The sequence below is a fragment of the Pithys albifrons genome, chromosome 2 (assembly GCF_047495875.1).
Source record: "Pithys albifrons albifrons isolate INPA30051 chromosome 2, PitAlb_v1, whole genome shotgun sequence".
NCBI classification, from domain to species: domain Eukaryota; kingdom Metazoa; phylum Chordata; class Aves; order Passeriformes; family Thamnophilidae; genus Pithys; species Pithys albifrons.
In genome coordinates, this window is record NC_092459.1 from 100,065,438 (window position 1) to 100,092,733 (window position 27,296).

General features: G+C 39.3%; 1 protein-coding gene across 1 annotated transcript in view; it reads right to left on the bottom strand.

The window, feature by feature from the left end:
• LIN9 (lin-9 DREAM MuvB core complex component) overlaps nucleotides 1–27,296 on the bottom strand; it is a 43,432-nt gene that overhangs the window by 7,419 nt on the left and 8,717 nt on the right. Inside the window, exons 2-10 of the mRNA XM_071548062.1 lie at nucleotides 23,929–23,961; nucleotides 22,813–22,907; nucleotides 19,901–20,005; nucleotides 17,924–18,057; nucleotides 13,790–13,915; nucleotides 7,703–7,860; nucleotides 6,477–6,610; nucleotides 5,391–5,510; nucleotides 5,118–5,219 (exon numbers count right to left, since the gene is read on the bottom strand). Of these exons, the coding sequence (XP_071404163.1) occupies nucleotides 5,118–5,219; nucleotides 5,391–5,510; nucleotides 6,477–6,610; nucleotides 7,703–7,860; nucleotides 13,790–13,915; nucleotides 17,924–18,057; nucleotides 19,901–20,005; nucleotides 22,813–22,907; nucleotides 23,929–23,961 (1,007 nt within the window). The remainder of the gene's footprint in view (nucleotides 1–5,117; nucleotides 5,220–5,390; nucleotides 5,511–6,476; nucleotides 6,611–7,702; nucleotides 7,861–13,789; nucleotides 13,916–17,923; nucleotides 18,058–19,900; nucleotides 20,006–22,812; nucleotides 22,908–23,928; nucleotides 23,962–27,296) is intronic.

Here is a 27,296-nt window from a genome sequence, read left to right on the forward strand (position 1 = left end):
TCACTCCTGGAACTATTCATACTTTAGGGCCCCCAGAGAAATCCCCACTCTGCTACAACCTGCAACAGTTTTCTTACTGATGTAAACAGAGCAAAGATTTCAGGTTGTATAAATTCCAAAGGGGTTAAACTGCACCCTGGGAGTGAAACACGTGACTTGGAGAAATAGGAACACCTAGTTCAATATATATCTGACTCACATATAATCCCTTTTGTTGATTTTCAAGTTCAGTCTTAACACAGCCAGGTTGTTTGCCCTCACAAATTGGAACAGAAAAATGTTCCAGGACCTCTTTCAGCTAATGAGGAATATTCTGGGGATTTCCATGCTAAATGCACTTCACTGCAATTTGTTCCAAATTGCCAAACAGCCCAAAGCTGTTTCTTTCAGCTAAATATAGCTCTCTCTCCTTGTATTTATCCCTGTTTATTCAGAGACAATAAAGCTACCTCTTCTCCACTGTTCTTCCACCAGACTAATCTCAACACAAGCCTTTCCAGACTCCACTCCCATAGAAGGCTCCTCCAAACTCCTGTGGCCCTTTCTGTGTATTTTTTTCCATTCACTATCATCTTTCCTGAGTGTAAGCACAGGAAGCCTGTATTCTGAATTACACCCTCTAAACTAAACCTGTAGAACAGCACCAACACTTCTCTCTCTCTCTAACACAAATAATTTGCCAGATGCATTTTATGAATGGATGGCAAGCTGTGGTTAGAGGCACAGAGGCAACACTGCATTGGTTATCACCCACCCAATTATAGCTGCTCATTTCTGTCCTTGTGCTGTCCCCCAATGTCCGTGCTGAGCCAGCACCTGCATTTTTGTACTTTGCATGAAGAACCCGATCACTGAATTCATCATGAAAAAACAATAAAATCAGAAAAGGCAAAAAAGGTTTAAAGTTGGTACTTATGAGTTGGATTCTCTCTCTAAGTTTCTAACACACCACACAAGTGCTCATGTTGCCAATAAAACACCTGGGAGGAACAAAAGCATTGTACACCATCTGCCACTGCTGCCAAAACGTTACTTGTCCAGCTCTGCTGTTATCACCATCCAGTAACTGTGTAACACATTTTCTCCTTCATGAAGCTGATTAGTCCCCAGTTTAATGCAGAATATATTATTTACTCTCCAAAATTTGCATTTGTTGCTTAACTTCTACTTTGATGTCCAGACATATTCGAGGATGCACAGCCCTAGTTTTCCAGCTGATGAGCTTGGATTTTATATTATATTCATCCTATTTCCAGATATACTTCAGTAATCAAGATAATCTGATTCTTTCTACAAGAAACTCTGACCTTTCACTGTATCTATCATGTCCACCAACTTTCTCTCAAGGGTACATTTTATTAATTAGACCTCCATTTTCATTTGCCAGTGTCATCAGTGAATGCTTTCAGTCTAGCCCTATTTTCCTTGAGAAATTCTTGTGTAACAGCTGCATTTTCGGCATAGCTTATACTGCTTACTGTTGCAATTTATAGTTCTCATTAAAACCAGAAACAGGTTTTTAGTATAATGCTTTTCCATAGTAAGAGAGATGAAGGAACAACCCAATCAGTATGTTTAGATCTCATTTTTTAGTGAGAAAATTCAAGCATTTCAAAATGAAGAGTGTGATAACTTGCTATGGAATATTTTCAAAATTTTCCTAAGCATAAAATAGTCAAAAATTCAGTATCCATTTCCAGATTGTTCCTCCTGCATCTGAACTGGGAAGATCCCTCGTTTCCCCAGAGCGATCAGCAGGCACCAGGTCACGGCTCTGCCCGTGCTGCATTAAAACACTCCCTCTACTGGACAGAACACCTGCCTTGTCCTGGAGTGCTTCCTGCCAAATCGACTTTTTTACCCCAAAAACAAAAAATGAAGGAGGGAAGAAGAGGGAACAAAAAAAAAAGCTGTAGCTGAGTGCTTGGAAAAACATCCTGCAAATTTACTGACTAGAATATAAGAATGTAATCTATCGATTTTGACCTGCCCATATAGCCTATGAAATATTTAAGGATACATTACACACTGAATTAAGCATGAAAGACTTTTTTAAAATTTATTACTCATTTATTGTTGACCTTATTCTTAATATCATGTTAATTTTTGAGCCAGACTTGTCCAAACACATGCTTGTCCACAGTAAAACCCAGAAAGAAACAGCAGTCTCTGATACCAAAACGTAGACATGTACAAATTAATATAAAGATTTACAAAAACTAAGAGTAGAACAATAATTAATATAATTACAAATCTCGATGTTTGCTTACAACTGCAAGTTATATGTAAAGAGAATATCTCTAACATTTATTTGTCAGTGTCTGCACATGATTTTGGATACACTTGCTTTTCTTCCAAATTAATTTCAGAACCCATAAAAGAGAATTAAGGGGCTGGGGTGAAACCTTATTCAAGGTGTGCTGCATTTTTAGTGCTTTTGTCCAAAATTTTTCCCATTAAATTGTTTCTTCATGGTCTCATAAATAACTGCCTCTGGAAAGTTTTCTTAGAATCAAACATTTTCTGATAATTTATTTCCTGAATCACCATTAAATCAGAAAAAGGGCTTTATCTTTTTCTAGGTACCAGTGAGTAAGAAAGCCTGTGACATCCTGAGCAGTGGTATTTAACATAAAAATGCATCTGGACTGGTGAATGCAGTGCAATCAATAATCAATATTCAGGAATCTCACGCATTTCACAATACCAAATTTCAGTACCTCCTCAAACTTCTAATTAAAAAAACTGGTGTTTAAAAATAATGCTTCAAGTCCTTCCATATAAATGTTTAAGCCTCAGGATTCTTTGCCAAAAAGCTGTATAAAGTCTCAAGTTGCTCACATAAACAAATGCCAAAAATCCATGGATTCATTTTGTTAAAAGTATTTTGAAAATCTTCAAGCAAAAATACATATTAATGTGGCATCTTTGTAAAATGCCTCCATTTGTAATACAACCAATAGGCCTGTACTTGTAAAACTCGGATTTTCTTATAATGAGTAATAATATACAACCAAACGTGACTGAGTCACATATTTTCATATTTAAAATACAGAAACAATGTAATAAACAGAGCAGTTGGATGCTCAAAGTAATTGTAAAGCTCAATACACCTTAGTTACCCAGTTTCACTGACCAGTGACTCAAGCAGGAGAGCTGCACAGTTTGTTTATGCTGCTACACTGTATCTTTTATGTATTTCCAGTTTTAACATAATTAACCTTACAGCAACTACGTCTATTTTAAATTTTCTGAGCTAAGCTGGATGCCAAGCCTTTTTTGAAATGAGCTTCATACAAGTTTCCCCTAAAAAAATGAACAGATTATTCTATCAAATAAAATTCATTATGCTGAATTACCCAAATATCAATGTGTCATATGAGCTACACACACAACTTTAGTCTCTTGACCAATTACACAGACTTTAAAATCTGAGAGGCATTTAGCAATATTATTCATAGAATCATAGAATCAGTTGGGTTAGAAGAGACCTCTGAGATCATCAAGTCCAACCCTTAACACTTTACCAGATCATGGCACTCAGTGCCACGTCCAGTCTCACCTTAAAAACCTCCAGGGTTGGAGAATCCACCACCTCTCTGGGCAGCCCATTCCAATGTCTGACCACTCTCTCTGGAAAGAACTTCTTCCTGAAATTCAACCTAAACCTCCCCTGGCAGAGCTTGAGCCTGTGCCCCCTTGTCCTATTGCTGAGTGCCTGGGAGAAGAGACCAACCCCCACCTGGCTAGAATTTCCCTTCAGGTAGTTCTAGACAGTGATGAGGTCACCTCTGAGCCTCCTCTTCTCCAGGCTAAACAACCCCAACTCCCTCAGCGTCTCCCCACAGGACTTGTGCTCCAGTCCCTTCACCAGCCTTGTTGCTCTTCCCTGGACCTGCTCCAGCCCCTCAATATCTTTCCTGAACTGAGGCGCCCAGAACTGAACACAACACTCAAGGTGTGGCCTCACCAATGCAGAGTACAGGGGAAGGATCACTGCCCTGGGCCTGCTGGCCACGCTATTTTTGATACAGGACAGGATCCCATTGGCCTTCTTGGCCACCTGGGCACACTGTTGGCTCATGTTGAGCTTCCTGTCAATTAGTACTCCAAGGTCCCTTTCTGCCTGGCTGCTCTCCAGCCACTCTGTGCCCAGCCTGTAGCACTGCAGGGGGTTGTTGTGGCCAAAGTGCAGGACCCGGCACTTGGCCCTATTGAACTTCATCCCACTGGAATCAGCCCATCTCTCAAGTCTATCCAGATCCCTCTGCAGAGCCCTCCTGCCTTCCAGCAGGTTGACACTCCCTCCCAACTTGGTGTCGTCTACAAACTTGCTGATGATGGACTCAATCCCCTCATCTAAATCATCAATAAAGATGTTAAACAAAGCTGGGCCCAACAGCTCTTTGGCATGCTCAGAGCTTTCATTGGTAAGGAAATCACTGATCTTAAGCTAAGCCAACATGAGCAATTGCATTCTTCCATCATCCTGGAAAGTAACTCGCTTCAAAGAATTTTGATACTCAATGAACCCCAGCTTGCTGACATTATTTGTCTGCGCTCTTCTGAACTGGTGCACAAAAATCATGGAGCAATTATTTCATAAAGGTGAAGACAAAAAGTGTTTTCTTATCTACAGCACGTACATTTGTTTGCAGGGAAATGAGTGCTGCTCTTCTCCAACAGGTAGGACATTACGGAACATAAAATACTGTATTATACAATATATAATGCACATGGGCAAATGTTCTTCACACAATGCCAGTATATTTTAAATAAATAAAAAAGTCTAAACACAACACAATGTTTACAGGTAGAAATAAGGTCTTTTTTTTTTTTTTGATCAGGCAGTAGAGCTGGGAAAAATAAGACACACTTTGGAGACCACTGTGGTCTGAAGAGCAAGCATATTTCAAAGGATATGAACAAGTGAGAAAATTAAAAAGGGGCCAAGAGGGGAATAAAACCAAATATTATTAACATCTCTTCAAAAGTTAATTTGACTATTACTGTAACTGTCATAAATCAACAGAAGGTCATTTAACTGCAGAGGAATTGGCAGAATAAGCTCAAAAGTACAATACACAATAAAATTAAGAGTTGCAATTCACACTTACCACTTGAATGAGGAATTCTACTGGAAAGCCTCCTAGTGTTTCACTATCTGTGCCTGAAATTTTGCTTTTCCATGAAGATTGTCCTAACAAAGGATCACTGTCCTGTACAGGCAAAACCATTTAAATTATTAGCTGATTTTTAGAGGGCTTTGTTAACATTTTTATCTTGCTGAATAACCTCAGAAAATTAATCTTAAAAACTGTTTAAGGTAACAGCTTCAACAGGTACCAAAAACACTTCAATGATTAATACTACGTGAAAAAACAACTTACTGTAATTGGAGACTGGAGTGAAGGAGTGTATGGCAACCGTGGAGGAGTCATAAAGAACCTGGACGGTCGTTGTTTCTGCCCAAAGGCAGCGATGGGCATGGTTTCATGAGGCTCGTTACTCTGTAAGGCAGGAAAAGGAAGGAGGTACAGCAGGTGCCAAATTAATTCATTTTACACATCCTTGAGAATCTGGACAAGCCATGCCCATCCATACCCCAACCCAAGATAAAAAGATTAACATCCTGCTTTTAGTCTAGGCAGGAGCTTCAAAATCCTATTCTATTGATGAAGTTTTCAAAGTGTTCTGGCATCACATCAAATAAAACCACCAAGAATATTTCCCAAAATTCTATTGGCAAATTGCAGACAATTGAACAGGAGTTCGGCAGAGATTCCAAACTCAGATCATGACAGAGACTAGAGACTCTACATTACGTAGTTTCAACACTACATAAGATACAAAAGAATGTGAGGTGCTCTGAAAACCTTGCAATCTAGACCAGACTGTTTGGCAGGAACAATTATAGAGCTCATAAATTGGTACAAAAGCCTATGAGCCAGGAAATATCCCAAATTGTTTGACCAAAACAACATCCTCCCAGGTAGCTTCACTAGCACAAGAAGTTTCTAAAATGAAGTTCAATCCTCATAATACTTGCTTGCAACTACCACAGGCCTTTCCCGACTTTGGCAAATAAAAAAGGGCCAGGTTCTCTTCAACATTTTCTGCAAATCCTGGCAGGATCTCATTGCAGAATTTTCTTTGGGATCTTACACTGCTCATTATATTTCTTCATATTGAACTCAGGCTATTATAATGGCATATAATAGTAGGTCTAATAAATTATTTCAGCCTGAGCCATTATGATTTTATCATAGAGGGCTATCCTGTTCTGTAAAAGTATAAACAGTAGAAGTTCATTATCCTGGAATTTGCCATGCATCTGTTTTGCTTGTTTCTACTTTATGAGAATACCACCTGGATGTAATATTTTGAATTTTCTTATTTTTAATTAAAGCATACTGGTGTAGATTTTTTCAATTTAATGGTTTTTATTACTTTAGGAATGTGTCATCAATACTTACAAGAACTTCATAATCTGGGACTGTGTGTGTTCCAAGTCCTGCCCTGTCAAAAGTCACTCTGTACGTAGCATTAAGGGTGTCCACAGCGTCTATTTGTCCAGTGAACAGACCATCATGGACACCTCGCAAACGTGCTTAAAAACACAAGAAACCAAACATTATAATGCTCTGACACCACTGAGAAAAAGAGACTTTAATACACCTTTTGCAAGTAATCCTTCATATGTGTAGTTAAAACCCACAGATTAAATGAAGGGGGGAAAAAAAGTAAACCCAGAAAAAACCCATATTGCAATATGCAATTACCCAAATTTTTCTCAAATTTAAATTTGCAGGTCAAATATTTCCCAAATCTAATCCTTAGCACTACACTTAAGTATAAGAAACCCCCACTGTTTAATACCCAATACCTTCTGACAGACAGATTTTGCAGGCAAAAGTCAATTTCCGGATGATTTTGCATAGCATTTCTCTCTGATCACCTCCTCTGATGACTGCACACTTAGCAAAAGACAATGTGGAACCCAGCTCAAGGATACAGCTCTAGGAGAGTGAGGAGAGGCAGTGTTGTGCACTCCTGCTCTTCAGCAAGAATTAAGGGCAATGTTGGTGAATGCAAAAAAGCAATGAACAGTAGTGGCCTAAGTGCGAGATGCTTAAGTGAAAAGCATCTCAACCATAATCAGACAGGAGGGAGGAATTCAAAATTTATAAAATTAGACAAAACTTGCAGAATGCTTTTAATAATATTCCCTCCTCAGCTATGTGTAAGCTTTTTTGGTACAGCAATGTTGTGTTTAGCATACACGTCCAACTACACTGCAACATCAACTGAGTATCTGTTTCAAAACAGATACTTTTGTATTTATGGAAAAATAATGTTCAAGTTTTATATTAGGTCAGATTTTAAACTCTCAGGCAACACTCAGTATTTTGTACTTAAGCATCTCTCTCTCCAAAATGTGGCAGACATACCAGACATTAAAAACCTTTACAGTTTGAACAGCAGAAATAACACACCCTACTAAGTTTGTACCTCAAAACTGCATCATTGTTTTACTAAAAGTGGCTAATCCTCACAAGCACCTTCTCAATGAACTAAAAAAAAGACCATACAGTTTTTGATGTTCTATATTTAATTTAATTATGTGCATTAAGTGTATTATGGCTTCCTAAAATCTTTGCAAAACAGTTGGCTGCTTTTTTGTTTGTTTTTAAGAAATTACCTGTAACTTTTGTTCCTATTACAAGTGGCAATGGAATTTCTTCTGGAAGATCTTTGAACTGTGAAAGATCTGCAACTTTCCGCTGCTGCAAAAGTCTTATTTTCTGCCGTTTCTGTTTTAAGGCTGACCTCTCCTCCTCAAAGAATGCAGAGGAACACCTGTAATACAATCAGGTAAAACTATACTTCAGCACTGAAAACATCCATATGTGAAGGCACATCAAATAAATAGGCACAGTTCACAAATCAGTGAGAGAAAATGAAAAAGCTTGGGGTGATGTGTTCAAGGGAAAAGAATTTCATTGAACGTATTTAGACAGTATTACTCCCCAGAACTATTACTCCTAAAATAAGAGTTTATTTAAAAATAATACTCAGGAACACTAGCTGTTGCATTAGTATATACAAAGAGTACAACTTTATAGGACTTTTTCTGCTTATAGGGACCCACCTGGTGTCACAACAAAGCTAAAGCAGGTCCTACACCCAGTGTGCTCTGGGTGCCAGTTCAGTGCATGTGACGAGGGTGGACTGTGAGATCCCTGGCTGCCAGCACTTACTGATACACAGGAGACCCCTTCCACATGTGCTTATTAGCTCAGTGAAACTAACTTAGTATGAAAGGACTCAGCACATAAAAGGGCACTTCTCTGCCTCATCTCCTTGCACCTGTGTGGATACAGCTCAGCCCCAAAATCTCTGTAATGGAGAGTAACTGTTCTTGATCATAGTACCAGTACAAATTTTTTTATCTTGGGGAAAATCTCAGGTAATTTCTAGCAGACCCTTTCCCAATTTTAATCTAAAAGATGCAAGACTCATTCCCAAAGCCTTTACTTCGTTTTATTATTTTTCACTTTTAACCCACTGAATAGGAATGCTGCATGAGGGAGATACTGAAAGCATAAAGACATTAAGGACTCGATCCTATCTCTCATTCCATATTAAAAAAAACCTTTTCATTCTTGTGTCAATGAAAGAAATCATTTTAAAAAGGCAGACAGATGCTATTGTAGATCTGCTTAATTGCAGAAGAAGTTATTAGTCAAACAATTTGCTACCTTTGCTAATTGCTTTACTGCAGTCAAATGCAATTTAACCATTTTCTCTGGAACACACACAGTCATATATTGATTATTGATCAATAAGAAGTTCTACTTTATGAGGTTATTTTAGAAGACACTGTCAACTCCTCTGCTGGCTACCCCTTCTACACTGCAAATTATTTTCTGATTTAAACCCTTTAAGACCTTCCTCAGTTATCTCCCACTCAGTTCCTATTTTCAAGTCTGCTTCTACTAGTCTCCTATTATATACTGAAACAAACATCCTTACGTTTTCTCCTGTGTACCCCTCACTGGGAACATTCCACAAAGCCACAATTTCTCTTCCCAGTAGTGTGTATAAGAAGACTGTACGCATTAAGCCGCCAGGATACTGGACTTTTTTCTCTCCTACTGGCCAGCAGTTTCACACTCTATATGCACACATCATTTGCCTTTTATCTTATACATGTTTTCTAAGTTATAAGGGACACAGGTCATATCTGTTTCGTCCAGAGTGTCCAGTGTTAACACAATTAGATCCTAGTCCTAAGCAAGACATGGAAAAAAAATAAGCATGAATGAATTGAAGCTGTGAGTTACTTTTGTCAGGTACATGCAGTAATGCCCTGCACTGAAGGTTCCTGCACCAGGCTTTCCAAACACTATTACCACCAAAGGCATCACTAGTCTTTGTATAGTCCAGAAACTGTTGTAGATTGAGCTGTTGTAGGTGTGTGTCCCACTCACCAGTTCACTACTGAAGAGCAGAATGTGTTTACCTGGAATTGTGTATTGCCTACTGGTCCTCAACAGGAATTTAAAGTATCTGGAAAGGGATGTGGCAGAGAGGGAGAGGGATGGTGGCTGGGACACTTAAGCAGAGCTTACTTCTCATTTAACAATGCTATCATGTTATGGGTTTAGCCAGGTGGGCTATTATTGTTGTTATACTTTCTCTTTCTTGCTGAGTGTCTTTTGGAGTGCTTATGAACTTAGAGTAATGGGCTTTGTATTAATTGGGGAGTGGGAAGTTATTCCTTGTTATATATATGTAACTTGTGTGTGTTATATTGTAGTATCCTCTTAATTTTCTCTTCTCTGTATAAATACATGTAGTTAGTTCCAGCATAAACCTGGTTTTGAAAGTTTTTTTTTCCTCTCTCCCTCTTCTCTTCCCTTGGCTGGTTGGGGGGAGGAGGAACCCTTTTCACTCTGTCCTGGATAGTTGGTGTTTTGCCAGCTCAACCCAGGACATATCACTTCCTATTTACCACTGGGGAGGAACAGGTGTGAAATAATGCTTGCCATGGGCTGTGAACATCAAATGCAAAATGCAAGTCAGAGCTTTTCAAATCCACTGAGGAGAAAAGTGGCTAATCACAGCAAGACAACAAAAACTGAAAAAGAAAAAAGGCAACGCAGACTTCACTATTAGTTCTTCTAATCACATCCAGGGTCTTGCATCAGGAACACCAGACCCACATACAGATTCAAATGTTGATACTAATCACTGATCAAGGTCTCTACAACAGCAAGTTCTTAAAAGTCTCTGTTCCAAATGCTGTAAATTATGGATGTACAAAGTATTTGCAACATGTTTCTGGCTTCTCTTAAAGGAAGTCTCCAACCCCACATTCCCCAATGCATTTACTAAAGGTTATCCCATCTTCAAGCCATCCTGTGAAAAAAATGAAGATTAAAACTATGGTGCAGATCAAAATTGCAATCTCATTAGTTTTCTGTAGAGACTTTTTAAAAGGTGGAACATTCTTCTCAGTTTTTACCTGGGTCATGAGAATTTGAACTAACAGAGGAATCACCACCATCATATAGTGGCAGGACAAGCATCTATGAGCCTAATTTGTGTCCTTTGCTATTTCACAAGCCCAAATAAGTTTACACAGAGTACACAAGACTAACTATTACCTCTTCCTTTTCTTGGAGCATATCTTTCCCCACAATCTACTGGAATCTTACAAGCTTTGCAGGCTCTCATGATGAATGCTGCTGTGACAATCAAACACACTCCTGATGTGTGATAGGACATTTAAAGTAGCAGCAGACATAAGAAAATATTACAATATATTTAAAACAAAATTAAAAAATATGACAACCATGTGGACAACTACCACAGAGACACCATTAACCTCTGCCATCAACACTGTGGATGCAAAGTGTCTTAATTTTTTTTTATCCATCATGGGGATATATCAGTATTGGCATGGTATTTACCTTATCTCCATATGATGAGAGACAGAAGAAATTTCTAACAGAACAGTAATGTAAAAAAATCTTTGCTCTGCAGGTAGATGAAAATTTTCTTGAGAAAGCATTCAAATGATTTCCAATATTCAAAATCTTTTAGAATTAAGGCTAAAGACCACTCTTGACATCTTGAAAAAGATTTGGGGTTTTTTACTCAGCTAAGAATTAAAAAGCAAGAACTCATAAAGTTTTGGTTAACAGACTCTTTATCCAGGCAAATACTTCTACTTCAGAATTCAGACAGAACAACTTCTTGCCCATTTAGACCTGTGGTTCCTTTGTAATGAGACTCTCTTTTTAAAAGCTAACTGTATGACAGCTGAAAAAACCCAAATCAAAACCTAAAACACTCTAACCCCTGGCCAAAAAAACCCCAAAACAACAAACAAACAAAAAAACCACACCCCCCAAAAAAGGGAAAAATCCCAAAACCAGACTCAAAGCCAGACAGAAGTTTTCAGCCCAATCATGTTGGATGGGGCTTTGAGCACTCTGATCCAGTGGAAGGTGTCCCTCCCCATGGCACTGCCTGCCCCCAACCCTTGTTGGAACTACATGATCTTTAAGGTCCCTTCCAACCCAAACCACTCTAAGATTTATGAAGCTTTGGCAATGGTCCAAGAGAATGCTGAATGTGATGAGCTTCTCTCTTACAGAGGTACTCACTTTTGGGAAAAGAAAATTACTCAAAAATTACACAAAAGAGTAAATGATGATTTAACCTCTAAATAGACCATTTTCCTCTCTGTAGGAAAAATACCAGCAGAGGAACAAAAAGCTATCTCAGTTAAGCTCAAATGACACAAACATCTTTCCAAGAGGAGCTATTTTTAAGTTGGCTCTGCTGCCTTCCCGTGACTGACAATTTTTACTTATGTCAAGTTGTTTATAGGTTCAGAGATGAAATGGTCTTCATCAGGCAAAGTATAATCTGATTCAGTACAGTGATCTATGAAATGGATTCAGTGCTTCAGAGTATATGCATTTAGAGAAATAAAGGGCTGGTTTATTTATGAAACACTACTTATACCTTGTTCTCCTGATCTTACACGATAGGGATGGCTGAGTTTGGAAGGACTCTGGAGGTCATCTGCTCCAACCTCTCCAGCAGACTCACCTGCAGGAGGCTTCCCAGGACCACGTCCAGAAAGCCTTGAAGTATCTCCAAGGATGGACATCCTGCTACCTCACTTGTGCCCATTGCCTCTTGTCCTGTCTCCAGGTAATGCTGAAAATAGCCTGGCCCTGTATCCTCTCTGCGTTCCCTTCAGACATTCATGCACAAGGATGAGATCCTCCCTTAGCCTTCTCTTCTCTAGGCTAAATTGTACAGATTCTGTGAAAAGGCTGAACTGAATCAGTAGGTTTAAGAATGAAAAGTTCTAAATTAGAGAAAAAACTATGCCCCTCAGTCATTTCTGGCTTCTTCTCTACAAGGTACAGTATTTTATGGGTGACTTTATCCTCTCTGTATTTTGGTAGTCAAGCCAGGAAAAGCTGAGGATCCACAAAATGGTTTAAAAGTAATAATGAGATGAAAATGTGCACTTGTTTTCCCCATTGTTAAAGGTTCAACCAAAGGAAGATGGTGGTGGGAGAGTTTCTTCAGGGAATTTTTCTCACCCTACCAACACAAAGTGCCAGGACTGAGAACAAAGGAGTGGTTGATGGCTCTAGATTCCAGCTTAATGGAGGGGCAGAGGTGAGAAACACAATCCCAGCACTCTGGAAGGGGAGAAGCTCTTTCCTGTGTACTGGCTTCACTTTTTTTTGGGCAGCTGCTGGGGAAGAGCCACTGTTTTGCTGAGCTGGTGAGAGCTCCTCCTGGCTCTGTTTTTCACCTTCCCCCCTCCATCTCTGGGCACCCTGAGCTTCAGAGAGGGAGAGGAGGGTCATGGCTGCTTCAGGACACACTGCAGACCTTTTTCCTGGGGACCGACTTGGACTGCAAGCAGATTTCTGGGAATTACCACCACTTCTCCAACTCCCAGTGTTTCCTTCTTTTGAACAAAGGACAAGGAGAGAGAGAGAATCTGCTCTTCCCCTTGGGAAAGGCTCCATCCTGCACCACGTGAGTCCTACACCTCCCTTGTCTCTGCCTCCCTGGGAAAAGACTGAGAATTCACCTCGAAGCCAGCCAAGGTGTGACACTGCCACTGTCTGTAAATATAATTGCACCAGGAGGAACCTACAGCTTCTGGGGGTTGGTTTTTTTGCTGCTGGGGGAGTAGTTTACCCTGGTCTGTTTACAGTTATATCTGTATCTATATATCCAGTAGTTAAGAACAGTTATCTTTCTTAAATACATTTTCTAATTCAAAGAATTTTTTTAACTTTAACAAGGGGTGACATGGATATTTAGGAGGAATCCTCTCCTTTGGTTTTGGTAAACATTTTGGTTTCCCTCAAACTAAGACACCCATGAAGAGCTAGTTATAGCCAGAATAAAACCTTAGTGAAAATTTGGCCAGTCTTCCATGACAGGAAGGACTAGAGCAAAGAAGATACAGTAACAACTTCAGCATATCCTAGCCTGGGGAAGAGAACATTTCAAGTATAGGCTCCTGAGAACTTCATGGGCTGGACACACACACATAAGGAATGGTGGGGGGGCAGGGGAGCAGGGTGTTTAGAGAACATTTCAATAAAATGAGTATGTTTTATCACTCTTAAGCTATTGTTTTGTTTTACTACTTCAATGCAAAATTATTTTAAAAGGAACAATTCCAAAACCATCAAAACTACATGTAGTTATTTGAAAAGAAAGAAAATGTTACCTCCGTGGTTTTCCCATTAATCGTCTGATTTTCCCCCATTCTACTCTTGTCAATTTTCTGGTTTTCAAAGTTGGGAAGGATTCTTTCAGGCATATACAGAAGTCATTATCTCCTTCAAATAGTGGCCTGTTGAAACATAATTTGTCCTATCTTAACTACACTTAGTAAACTTTTGTCATGAGATTCCAAAAAACATCCATCATAAGAAATACATTGAAAATTAATAGTATAAATTAGTAACATATATAAGACTCCTAATCAAAGAACAATTTTAACCCAAAATAAATTCAAGTGAAAACAAAACCGGAAAGTTTCCAGGACAACTGGTCTCTTTGAGCATTATCACTGATGTTTGAAAATGCTCTTCTCTATTGTTACTAAAGGGAAAGAAACAAATATATTCATCCTGCTTTGTAACATCTATAAAGGCACCAAATGAAACTTCAGCAAAGGCAACACAGTGTCATGAGGATACTGCAACACACTGAAGGAAACCATAAAGATATAGTGAGGCACTGAGAATAAAGGGAAGAACAATGTGATACTGAGAAATAGAAAGACCATACCTTTTTTCCATCAATTCATTCAATTGCAACCCAGATTCTCAACAGAGGGTTCCAAAATACAGGAAATTGAACCAACTCATCATTCTCAACAGCTACACAGGTGAAATTTTATTGTATCATACCATGACTCCATGATGAAGCAGAGGATCAGTATCAGAGCAGAGACAGTTCAGAGAACATACCTACACAAATTATGAAGTTCTCTTTGATGCTGTGACCTGTCTGTATCCCTGTTTTATGACTGCCTTTTACTTAGTAGTATCACATCCTTCTTAGGCTGAGGAGACAAGGGAGCAGCAACGGATATGCCCATCTAATAGAAGGTTAATCATTAAAGACCATGTGCAACTGAAATAGATCTCACCTGTAGAGAACAAAAGAATAACTGAATCCTAAATAAAGCCCCTTTTCTCCACTCTGCAGGGCGCTAGAGTTTGGAGAGGAATATCCCCAAGCACAGAACAAAGAGGTTCTTGGAAGCAACACTGCTTTCAAGTGAGTGTCTGGGGTGGTAGGAGAGAGGAAAGGTTCATGGAGACATGGAGACTTGGGTGAGAATGGAAGAGAATGGTTTTGCAGTAGAAGGATCTGTGGCTGTGGCATGAATGATCAGTGAGGCTCAGGAAATAGGCAAGGAAGCATATACAAGGGTTTCATTTTATCAATATTTACTGTTGCTAACATAAGATATCTGTATAAAGAACAACTGTTTTGAGTTTTTTTCTTTTTTTAAGAAAGCTAATCTATATTTGATTGTTTTCAGTATCACATGTCCCTAAGGAGGCAAACTGTAAACCCAGAGCATCCACAAGACTGGAAGCTCTGGAAAATGGTGCAAGGTGCAGATGTGTCTCCTTCTGAGGGCATATGATCACTGTAGTAAGTACGTCCTAAGAAGTCTCTGCATGTCCAAAGCCAATGGGACTTTACAGAAAACAGTCCTCTGCAGCAGCATAGAGAGAATCCAACTGAAACAGCTTTAATAATCTCATACCCATGGATGACAGATGTAGAGATAGTATATTTCAAAAACTTACAGTAGACATGGCATTTAAATTAATTATTTCAATTTTGGATGAGACAATTTGATTAAAATATTCTGAGACTTGTACAGTGAGCCATATTTTGTCAGCTGACAGCTCTCTATGATTTGAACTTTTTTAAGCTTTTCATTAAGCCTGGATTATATCACTCAAAACAACATATATCAAAGTTTTTCTTCCAAAGATATGCAGTCTCTTAGTAAACAATATGATAATATCTTAACATGGTCATATCTTACGAGCATTACAAGCTGTGTTTGGTTTGTATGGCCAAGTTTTGGTAAAGGGGGGCTGTAGGTGTGGCTCCTCTGAGCTGCCAGAAGCTTGTCCTATATCCAACAGAGCCAAAGCCTCACAGATGGACCCACTGCTGACCAAGGCTGAACCAGGCAGTGATGGTGGTACAACCTCTGAGACAACACAGTTAGGAAGGAGGGAAAAAAACCCTGTGCAATTGCAGCAGGAGAGAGGAGTAAAAATATCTGAGAGAAACAGCTCTATAGACACCAAGCCAAGGTCAGTCAAGGTGGTGCTCCCGGTGCCAGAGCAGAGATTCCCCTGCAGTGAAGACCACAGTGAGCCAGCTGTGCCCCTGAGGCCCCATGGCGGAGCAGGTGGATGCCCAAAGGAACCTGTAAACCCCTGGAAAGCCCATCATGGAGCAGGCTTATGGCATGACCTGTGAGCCCATGGAGAAGAGCCCACATTGGAGCAGGTTTTCTGGCAGGACTTGGGAGCCCATTGAGGACCCACACTGAAGCAGTCCATTACTGAAGGAGTGCCCCTCATGGAAGCAGCCCACATTGGAGCAGTTTGTGAAGAACTGCAGCTCACGGGAAGGACACATGATGGAGAGGTTTGTGAAGGACTGTGAACCATGTGAGGGACCTCACACTGAATATGAGAAGTGTGAGGACTCCCTCCCCTGAGGAGGAACGAGCAACAGAGACAGTGTGTGATGAACTGACCACAATGCCATTCCCTGTTCCCCTTTGCTTCTGGGGGATAGGAGATACAGAACTGGGAATAAAGCTTGAGAGGAAGGGAGGAGTGAGAGAAAGGTGTTTTTAAGAATTAGTTTTACTTCTCATTATCCTACCTTGATTTGATTGGTAATAAATTAATTTCCCCAAGTCCTCTCTGTTTTGCCCATGACAGTAACTGGTGAGTGATCTCCCCCTGTCCTTATCTCAATCTTTGACCCTCCTGTTACATTTTCTCTCTGCTCTCCAGCTAAGGAAGGGAGCACCAGAGCAGCTGTGAGAAGCACCTGGTGTCCAGCCAAGGCCAACCCACCACACAAGCATATATTGGTAACTATCAAAGAGGTTTCCAAAAGTACCTGCTGAACTCAAATTCTAGTCTACTGACAGGCCTACAGTTTCACAGACAATTATTTAAGAATAAACTAAAAGTTCTCGATTGCTGTAAAAATCATAATTAAAAATGTCACATATTAAAATTACATTAGAAATAAGCAGGGTTTGGGTTCTTTATTTTTCTCAAATAAAGGAGGGAAAAAGGCATGTCAAGGCTACTTCTTTCAAAGGAATTAAACTCTACAGATGATGAATTTAAAACTAACTAAAATGGACACGTAATTTTTCTACTTCTGATGAACATACGCCAAAATGTTTTTCTGTTCCTATGACTGCCTTCTCAGCTAAGGAAAACAGCTACAGCAATTGTGATTAGAATAGGAAGGAAAAACAGTAATTATTTTGTTTGTTCACTCTGGAAAATAATGCTTGTTAACTCTCAAGCCATTCTTTAGAATATTAATTACTGGTGTTTCATTTATCAGTCAGTGTAAATTTTAAGATTTCATTCATCAATAATGATTTTTACATTTTAGAATTTTCAGTTTCTCATGACTATGATAAATTAAAATGGTTCTTTTAAACAATTTTTACACTGTGCTAGTGCCATTAAGAGAAAAAATGGCAAAGATTCTGAGGCACAAAATGCAGAAACGGTCTAGGAAATATATTAAGAAATCCCAGAAGGATGCTGATTTCTAGAGAACAGCTGAATAGTCACAGTCTGGAGTTCTGTTAGTGACCACAGTAAAAACAAGACAGTGGGGAAGAAATATCCAATATCAACATTTACCCCTTTTACGGAAGCAGCACATTATGAAGAACCAAACACCTTCCTCTCTCCCCCATATAACACTGATCCAAGGGTTAAAAGATGTCTAAGTGTTTTGATAACTTCACGCTTCAGATGCTAAAAACATTATGAATAAATCTTCTATCTGGTAGAAGCAGAGGTAACAAAAAGAAAATTATATGCATGAAGGAAGGTTTTTCATAGGCGACTTTCCAAAGAACTACCCACATATGTTGCTCACTATAAAAAAAAGGAAAAAAAACCCCAACACCAAAACAATGAAATAATTTTCAGTAACAAATAATTTATAAATAAACTTTGGAATATCTAACCAATATATGGAACTATGCAGCTCAATTTCAGAAAATGACTTTTGTATTCTAATAAGAGATAATTACATAAACCAAACATACTTATCTATATTTGAATAGAACCATTCATATATGCACCACTTGTGAGCTTTGGGGAGTTTGAGCAGGTTACGGAGCCGCAAACCAATCTTCTGTGATACCTTCTTTTCTGGTGTTGACATTGTTGTGCTAAACTTCTATGTAGAAAAAAAAAAGGAAACAGTTAAAGACAGCCTAATAGTTTTCAGTGTTCAAACAATCAAATTAGATTTTCTTGGTTAAAGTTTGCACGTTAATAATTGCTACATTTTAATTGCACATACTGTTGCATGACAATTTTTCTGTTGAAGATCTGTAACAAGCCTTACTGCATTCTATCAGCAATGCAAACAGAACAGACAGCAAACCTTGGCAGGATCAATACAATCAATTAGCTCTATAAAAAGTTCTTTTAACAGAAACATTTTCCAGCACTGAAAACTCCATTAGTGGTAACAATAGCATGGCATTAAAATACATAGAGACTTCAAAACTTTGAAGCACCACTGAACAGTCTCAGGTGAGTCTCAGGTGATGCTGCAGCTCAGATGCCTGAAATAACAACTGCCTCATTTGCACTGAGGCTTCTACTCTTCCTCACTCTTCTTAAGATGAGGATGAAGCTGGCACAGAAATATAACACAGCCAAAGCTTTGAGTGGAGTGTCTGCTTTTTACAAAAAAAATTCAAGAAAAACTAGAATGCACATAAGTAATCAAGTTTTAACTACATTTGAAAGATATTTTATAGATCACAGAAAAGACACTGTCTTAGATTACATGCATAATACATAGCCCTGTGTTTAAACAAGACCACAGAAAAACTTATTTGCAAAAAATAAAGCTTTTTGAGACTATTAGTGTAACTGGCTCCCCCTGCCATCATCGGTTGTTATCCCTCTCCAAATACTCAGAAGTATTTTGGCCTTTAGTAGCACCAATAATAGGATAAAGCATAAGGTAGGCACCTTGCTGGCCCCTGCTTCACTAGATACAGCTCCCTTTGCTCCCACTAGAACTCCAGCAGACAGAAGTCTAGTGGGACAGCAAGATCTCCAAACTCCAGCAGCTGCAGTCCCTCACAAATACTTATCTAGCAATTATTGGACGTCCTGAACCAGACATTTAAGCACAAACCAACAGGGTTTAGAACATTATCCAAATCTTCCTCCTCAGGAAATTGTGGTAATGAAGGGAAATGTTATGGTCTTCCTCTAGGGCAAAATGGACCTGGCAAAATAGCAGGTGCTAAGTCTTCCCCATTGACACTGCCCACATCCTTCAGAAAGCAAGTAAGACCAGTATTCAAACAGTATTTTTTCAGTGAGGTCACTTCAGGCTCACAAGGTGATGGCACAGAGAAGTGATTTGGATGACAAGGAGACTATAGAGCCAATTCCTTGAGACTAAGAGATGTTGTCCTGTCTAACATAGTAAATAAAGGCTGAGAGAAATTACAGCTGCTTTTTCATGCTTAGGATTAGACAATCAAGTGGAGGAGTAGTAAAACAAGCTGTTTGGAGCACATTACTGATACGGGATCCAGAAGTTACAGATGGCCATGAATACACTCAGGCTACGAATCTAGAGCAAGTTTCTAACTGCTGGGACATATTAAGTTCTATAGCAGCCTCCTAAATGATGTAGTCAGTGCAAGAAACTTAGTTTTTAACTGAAGCTGAATCAATTTATGTCAACTATAGGGTACAATTGTTTGTAGGAGCACGATGGGCAGTTAGTCTGGAATCCTTTCCAACTCTGCATGTTTATATCCAGAATCACAGGGAACAGGTACGCCCATAAACAAACTGAGGAAACCAGTTGTAAGGAAGAAAAATATTCATCTGTTTTGAATTCTGGCTTACTCCTAGCGACAGCTTTCCTCACAAGAATATTCACAAACCACAAATGCATTTTGAAAAGCAAATCTATTCTAATTTTCAACTGACACAGATAAGCTCATTCCCCTTTTTGGTAAAAGTATCTCCATACATGTAGGTACCTGTGGAACCATCGCAACCTTCTGATTTCTTTTGGGTGACCTTGTGTTTATTTGTCTGTCATCTTCTTCACAGAAGAGTCGACTCCGTTTTGAATTTCTGAAGGGCTGCATGTATCAAAATTAAGAATGAATTACAAGAAAAAAATCTTGATTTCTCTGTTCACGCACAGAATTCACAGTGAGAGAAACAAAATGCCTTTTCTCTTGCCACCTATTGGTTTTAAGGCACATGGTGCACAATAAATAGTGCTCTGGAGCAGTTAGAGATCTCAGGGCTGAGACAAGGAGTTCCAATACCAGGCTTTCCAATGCTAACTATAACCCATTACTATACTCCTGGCCCAGTTTCATGGAAGTATTTAGAACCTAACTCCCACTTGTTTCCATTAGAGTTAGGTGTCTAAACACTTGTGTATCTAAGCTTGCTCTGGTTATAAGTACATCTGTTAAACTGTTCTGCATTTCAGGTCAAAAACATGGTTTATTCAGAGGATTTGTTTTATATGTTTTCAGTAAAAACATTAGCTGTGTATAACTTTTTGCAAGGATTTCTAATGAGCCTAATAAAGTGATGTGGGTTTGTTGGTTTTTAACTCATTGTAAAATGCTAAGAAGCTGAACTCTGAAGAAATTAAGGATTGAATAAGTTATGTGAAAATACCAGAAAAGAGAAGAATTTAGAATTTATGCTAACCGAACTTTAGTTGTGTGCTAAGAAGTTATAACTCAGAAGGCTGATTGAAAACAAGAAACCACAAGGCAAACGTGTCACAAAAAATACTTCCGTTTAGTTATTCCTCAATGTTTTATCCCACGACAAAAAAATCCTGCTTTCAGTGAGGACAAAAGAGTAATCTATGACTGGCTCTTAGTCCTGAGGGGAAACAGCTTTTCCTTCCAGGACTTTGTGGCCCAGGACAGGAGCCTGCCACCACTGAAATGCTCCTCCTTTGCAGAATCCCCAGACTGCACCCTGTGGCATTCCTTGTACTTCAAACTACTTACAAAGGTGATGAGTAAAGGCAGAACAAATGCAGATTTTACTTCTTTCAGTACAGAGGGTGAAAATGCTACAAATTGATATGGGGTGTGAAATCTGTAACACCAACAGTGTGAAGAATACTGACAACAAATATAAGCCCTTCATAGGAGTCAGAAACAAAATACATCAACAAAGTGAAACAAAACTTCTCTATTAAGCATTTACACTTAAGGCATTTAATAAGTTTGTAACCAAACCATTATGATCCAGATCAAGCAAACTGTTTTACAACCCTCAACAGAAACCGCCAAATTTTACTCTAAAAAACTATCAAAAATGGTAAGAGTGTTTCATCATTCTGTGAACAGCCTGTGCCTCACACAAGGGGAAAATAACAAGCATTGCAAAGAGGCATCATCCATGTTAGCTAAATAAGTCAGGCCATTTTGGAAAGATTTTTCAACCAACACTACAACATATCTGCAAAACTTTCAGCATTCAGGGAACTCAAACTCCTCCATCAGATCTCAGCAATGTGGGCCACTGCTAACATGTCACAGTCTGCTCTGATCTTTCCCCCAGCTTTCTACAGAATACTGAGCTACATTCAAAGTTTCACTCTGTATTTTCAATACCTACAGACAGCACACCTAAAGACTGACAAAAGTTTTTATACAAATGTTATGGCTAGTGACTTCAGTTCTTTAGCTTGTTTATGTGAGAAGACAGGCATTCCTGGGAAACAGCTGAAAACTGACATGAGCTGCAGGAATTAAGGGCCATCACAATGTTCTGGTCTCTGTGTGGTGCTCCATTTTTTAGACCTTCCATCCTCTGGCATAAACACAAAACAACATGTGTCTATATATGGATCCCTGTGAATCCCACCAAAATAAATACCAGGGAGAAGACTGTGGAACAAACTCCAAATGACAGTTGTCAGTCACAGGGCTTAAGGCACTACTAGATCCTGCTCAGGTATTTTGATTATGTGCAGAGCAGGCAAGTGTGACAGTTTTCAAATATAAGGTTTCCCTTTAAACAAACAGTTTTAACAAAAAAGATTTCAATAAAAATCAGGTGATAGCTGGCAAGTTGGTCTCAAATACTGCAGTAGAAGGCGGGACCAGAAGAGTCTGGGAGAACGAACTGCAGAGCAGTTGAGGTGCTATTTCATACACTCTCCAGAGGGTGGTACAGAAAAGCCTGCAGTGTTACCCATGTGACAAAACAGGTGCAATACAGCTGGTGGCAAAGCCAAACCCAAACCACATCATTTGGTAAGGCAGAGGAGGTTGAGAGCAGTCAAGAAAAGCTTGACTGTGATACAACAGAGAAAGAATATTGCAAAATATTTCAAGGAGAGGGAAATGCTCAACCCAAACACCAGACATGCCCTTGGAATCTGCAGGCTCAGTTCATACCCCACCCCACAGTTGTTCTTTAACATAAGGCTTCCTATGAGACATGTCAGAATGCCACACATCTCACTGACACTCCACTTTTACTAAAATCTGCTCCACAGAAGGCACAATGATGGAAGTGCATTATGATGTTTCCCCTTCCTTTCCTTTCCATGTGAGTGCTCAGCCATTATTAGAAGATACTTAATGAGATACAAAAATTAGTTGATCAGAATCCGTGATTCCTAAGCTCAGGGTGGTAGATACAGTATAAACATTTCACTTACCACTCGCTTTACAAAAAACCAGAAAATTATTATAAGGTTTGTAATTTACTTTGTTCAATGATTGGTTTATAAAATTTGCTTGTATCTCACATTCAGACTGTGCAGAGTGCTTGGGAAGGACACAGTTTAACATTTGGACATTACGAAACTGTACATCTCAGCCAAATTTTGTGATCCTTCAATTTGATTCAGTCTATGGCATTTCACTGATCCTGAAGCTGCCATTTTATTACTTCTTACCATTTCCACTGCAGAACCAGCATTCTTGCTTTTCCAAATGTGTGTTTTCTGCAGAGAATTGTACTTCTCATTCCACGAACTTGACAAACTTCCCTCTATTGTGAAGAAAGTATATCATCAATATACACATACATGCATGTTTGAACATAACTACTACCCAAAAGCTAGTATAATATCAAGAAATAAAAATGTTTGTCTTGCAACATCTTTGAATTCAATTACAAATGGCTTTTAGGTTTTAATATTTTCATTAAACTATTCTGAACACTAATTTAAAAAATCGAAGGATGTTTTCAGTACAAGGAGAAACATGAACAAAACGTTTTTTACTTGTGACTATATTTACATTTCTTGAAACCTCCTTTGCTGGAATCAGTCACTTCACCTGTCAGGCTGACACACACCTGGACAGCTGTACTGTGGCTGGAACTGAGACCTGCAGAAGGTAAAGCTCTACACGACACAGCCACCTTCTGGTTCGAGAAATTTATTAAGTGGGTAAAGACCAACAAGTAAATCAAATTTTATTGCAACAAACCTGTATTAGGTACAACATATTCAACAGACCATGTCTTCTGCCTTGTGCAACAGAAGCCATGTAATATACAAAGAAGCTTCTATTACTGGGCAAATTATAAGTATTCAAAATTGGTATGAATGTTCCTGAAGACAATTTCAAAGAAAAAATATAAGCAGCAGATATTTGATTTAGCCCACAACTTGCTGACAGAGAACATAATGGAATTGTGAAATGCCTTCCTAATGTAAATTCTGTCACATGAACAGGTCTAGCTAAGAATCCTTCTCACATCTCGTCCTCAGGAGAGGAAAGATTATCCCAATCTTCCCTTCAAACCTGACACCTTGGCAGTACTTACAAAGAAAAAAAACATTTCAGGAATTTCACACAGAAGAGCAGTGTCCAAATACACCACAACATATGTAGCTTTAACTGCCAAGGATCATTAGCCTATAGAACTAAAAAATATATACAAAACCCCAATTGTATTTCAAGAAAAAACCTTAGGCACTACTTTTTCAGACTTTCTGAAGCCACAAACTAAGTACACCTGAAAGTCAGACTGGATACAAGTAAATAACACATTCATTTCTTACCTTTCAAGCTTACAAGTGCTTTAGCTGAAGAACCTGCAATACATCAAGAAGTCAACATAAATCATAAGCCATTTCAGGTCATGCAGAGTCTACTCAGTCTTAATTAATTCTTAGGCAGAAAGTGGAATTTATTGTTAAATCTTTCACAGCTGAATGAGTGAACCCAGTGTGCCTTCCATGACACTAAGTATAGCATTACACATTTATTACCAATAAATCTTGAAACTATATTAATGTTTTGTTTTCTTCCTTTAGTTTCATATCTACAAACCAACTTTAGATGTTAAGCACTTCTGTTTAACACAGAAAATTCTGAACAAGCTTTATGTCCAAACTACATACTTCCATGTGGCTGCTTGTTTGATGTAGTTGCAAATATACTTTACAACTAACGAACGTTTCTTCTTTCTTTCTCTTTTTTTAATGATTTCTACCAACTCAAAGTTCTTCCATGCCCAAAAATTGCACGAAAAGAGTAGTTTATGCTCAGAAGGAGGAAGATGGATAGTTAGTTGCCCCCTGGTGGTACCACTTTACTCAGAAAAGCAGTAGATTCAGATCTCTTAAACGCAGATCGTTACTTTGCTCAAACTGTTCAAATGGCGTAATAAATACGTCAAAATTTCACTGCTCCCCTTCCACTGCATCTCTAGGACCTCTGCAATGCTTCTGGGTCATGGAAAACAAAACTGGGCCTGACTATCCTGGGCCTTCATGCTCTGGAATTCTAGAACATCTCTCCTAAGAATTAGCTGTTTGAAGCAACTGCAGTAGCAGAGGGAAAGGATATTTCTGCATGACTACACTGACACAGATTTGTGCTTTTCCCTCAAACCAACTTTATCTTTCCAGTTATGTTCCCATGTGGCAAACGTTTTTTCCTCTCACTTTCTCCACTGCCTCCTCCAGTTTCTCTTTGAAACTGCTGCTCCAAGAACCTTCGGACTTCAAAGGTCCAGCATTTCCTCTTGTTGTGGCTGCCCTTATCTGGCTCCTAATCCCAGCAACCTCACAGCACCAGAGATACTTGTGTCTTAGAGGATCCACTGCAGGGAATAGCACAGAGCCAGAAAAAGAAATATTGTCCCTTTCCAGGGAACTGAGCATCTTGGTTTGGGCTGGACTGCTGAAGAGAATACAGGTGCAGCAAGAGCAAAAAAAAAACCCCAAATCCTTATGTTCCTTATTTTTTCATCATAATATTTTGTTTGCTGCCATCTTATTGTGCCATGTGTTCAAAACAACAAACAAACAAACAAACTCCAATTGAAAAAAGAAAGTTCCTATTTTTTTCCAAAAGATTAAAAAAAGGGTTTAAGCTATGGAACAGAACTAGTTTGGACTCAGTGGTGGTTTAGAGGGCCTCCACTCCAGTATCTTTCAGGCTGTTCAAATCTACAACAGCTACCAGATAGAGGGTTAAAACAAAGGTGACACACCTGGGCTACACTGTTGCCCTTTCTTGCACATTTCTTTTCTGACATATCACCTTTGTTGGGCTGCAGACCTGTCAGTGACTGGCACAGGAACATGCTTCTGTGACGTTCTGGTTCACACTGAATTCAGCTCTTGAAACTAACCTATAGGTTAAAGGCATCATAAGATTTTTTTTTAAATTTCATGCTCAAAAAATCCAATATTGTACACCATGCTTGCATAAATACATGGGTACTGTGCAATCACCCAAGAATGAACAGCCCTGGACTGTAATGGTAAGAACAGTGAAGAACTACTGTGTCCCTCAGATGTACATAAGGGATGGTGGGGAATGTGTGCAGAGCTAAGTACACACAGTTTGTAAGTGTGTATGGCCAGACTTCGTGAACGCAGATTTGAGAAGGGCTCTTCCCACGTGGGTGCCCTTCCAGCCTGCACAGTGGATTTTTTAGGTGAGGCACAGCGTGTGCAGAACTGGCCCCACCGTTTAAGTCCTGAGGTCCATCTGCCACGGCCGAGCGAGCTTGGACAGTGACAGGGAAGTCCTCAGGATTGTCACAGCACCTGGTACTAACCGGGGCTGATCCTGCTGAGCATCCGAGATGTGACGGGATGGGATGGCAGGGAGGCATTGAACTGCCAGGGGACGGTCCCACTGAGACTCAAACTCAGGACCTTGAGATTCAGTCCAGAGTGCTCTCCTTTCCACCACGGGACTGCCCACACACAGTTTAAGAGCACGGGGAAAGTACATGTCAATGGGAATGGAGAGGCAGGAGCAGGGTCATCAGGACTGCCAAATGAAGGAGATGCTGCCATCCCAGAACACATCACTACCCTGAAAGATTTCAGGCACTTCATTTGTGAGACTGAACATACAATCATTTTCCTCTTTTTCTCATTATCTTGCTTATGTGAATCAAGTTCAATCCATTCAGTTCAGGGTGAGTATGTCAACAATGGAAAAGAAACGACTCAGCAGTGGCAGCAAAGCCTCACGTGGGGGTGGTGTCAGACCTGAAGTGCCTGAGGTGCTCTGGTAACCATCAGATGTCTCACCCATGAGGCTGATGATGGGCCAGCAGAGCAGGGCATGAGATCACTGGCATCAGAAACAACATGCAAAGAAGGTGACAAACAGCAGAAGGTCACTGTGCTACCTTACAGCTTTGTAAGATTACCACTCCAAAACAGCCTTAGTTGCCAAGGAGTTTTCCGCATGGGATAGTTAATCTTCAACAGATTCATGCTAGAATAGGGCTGCTCATCTGGTTGCACTTAACCTGCAATTAAAGTAATGTAACCAAGGCACATCTACTTAGGAATAGAGGTGTCCAAATAAGAAATTCCTGATCTATGGAAGTTCAAAAGTTAAACTATTTTAACGTAACAATGTGCAGAAAATCAACACAAACACTTCTGTAGCTTAAAGCTTTAAAATACGTGTAGGATACCAAAGTGACAATGGAGATGCCCATAAGCCTAATTTTACCTCCAAGGCAATAATATGATAAACATGGGTTTTCTTTTCAAGCTCTTCTGTATTGATTTTAGGGGCTCTCTGCAACAACACCAGACTTCAAGGAGTGCAGTACATCTCCCTACTGTTTCCATTTAGTTTGGCAGTACTGTACATATTACAGGGCCACAAAACCAGAAACTAGGGATGATAATGTAGGCAATAATGTGTTACAATAAAAAACAACCCAAATCTAATACAGAGAGAGGCATTTCAAAAACTATAAAAATTGAAAAGTGATACAGGATAGGTTTATTACATTTTATTAAGTTTATTAAAACCATCCAAAATTTTAGTTAAAATAATGATTACATTTATAATATCCCAGCCTCACATTAAATACCAGTAGTCTTGTATACTCCTGCTCTGAATAACAAATATATAATCACAGGCAGTCTTTTTAACTTGCACT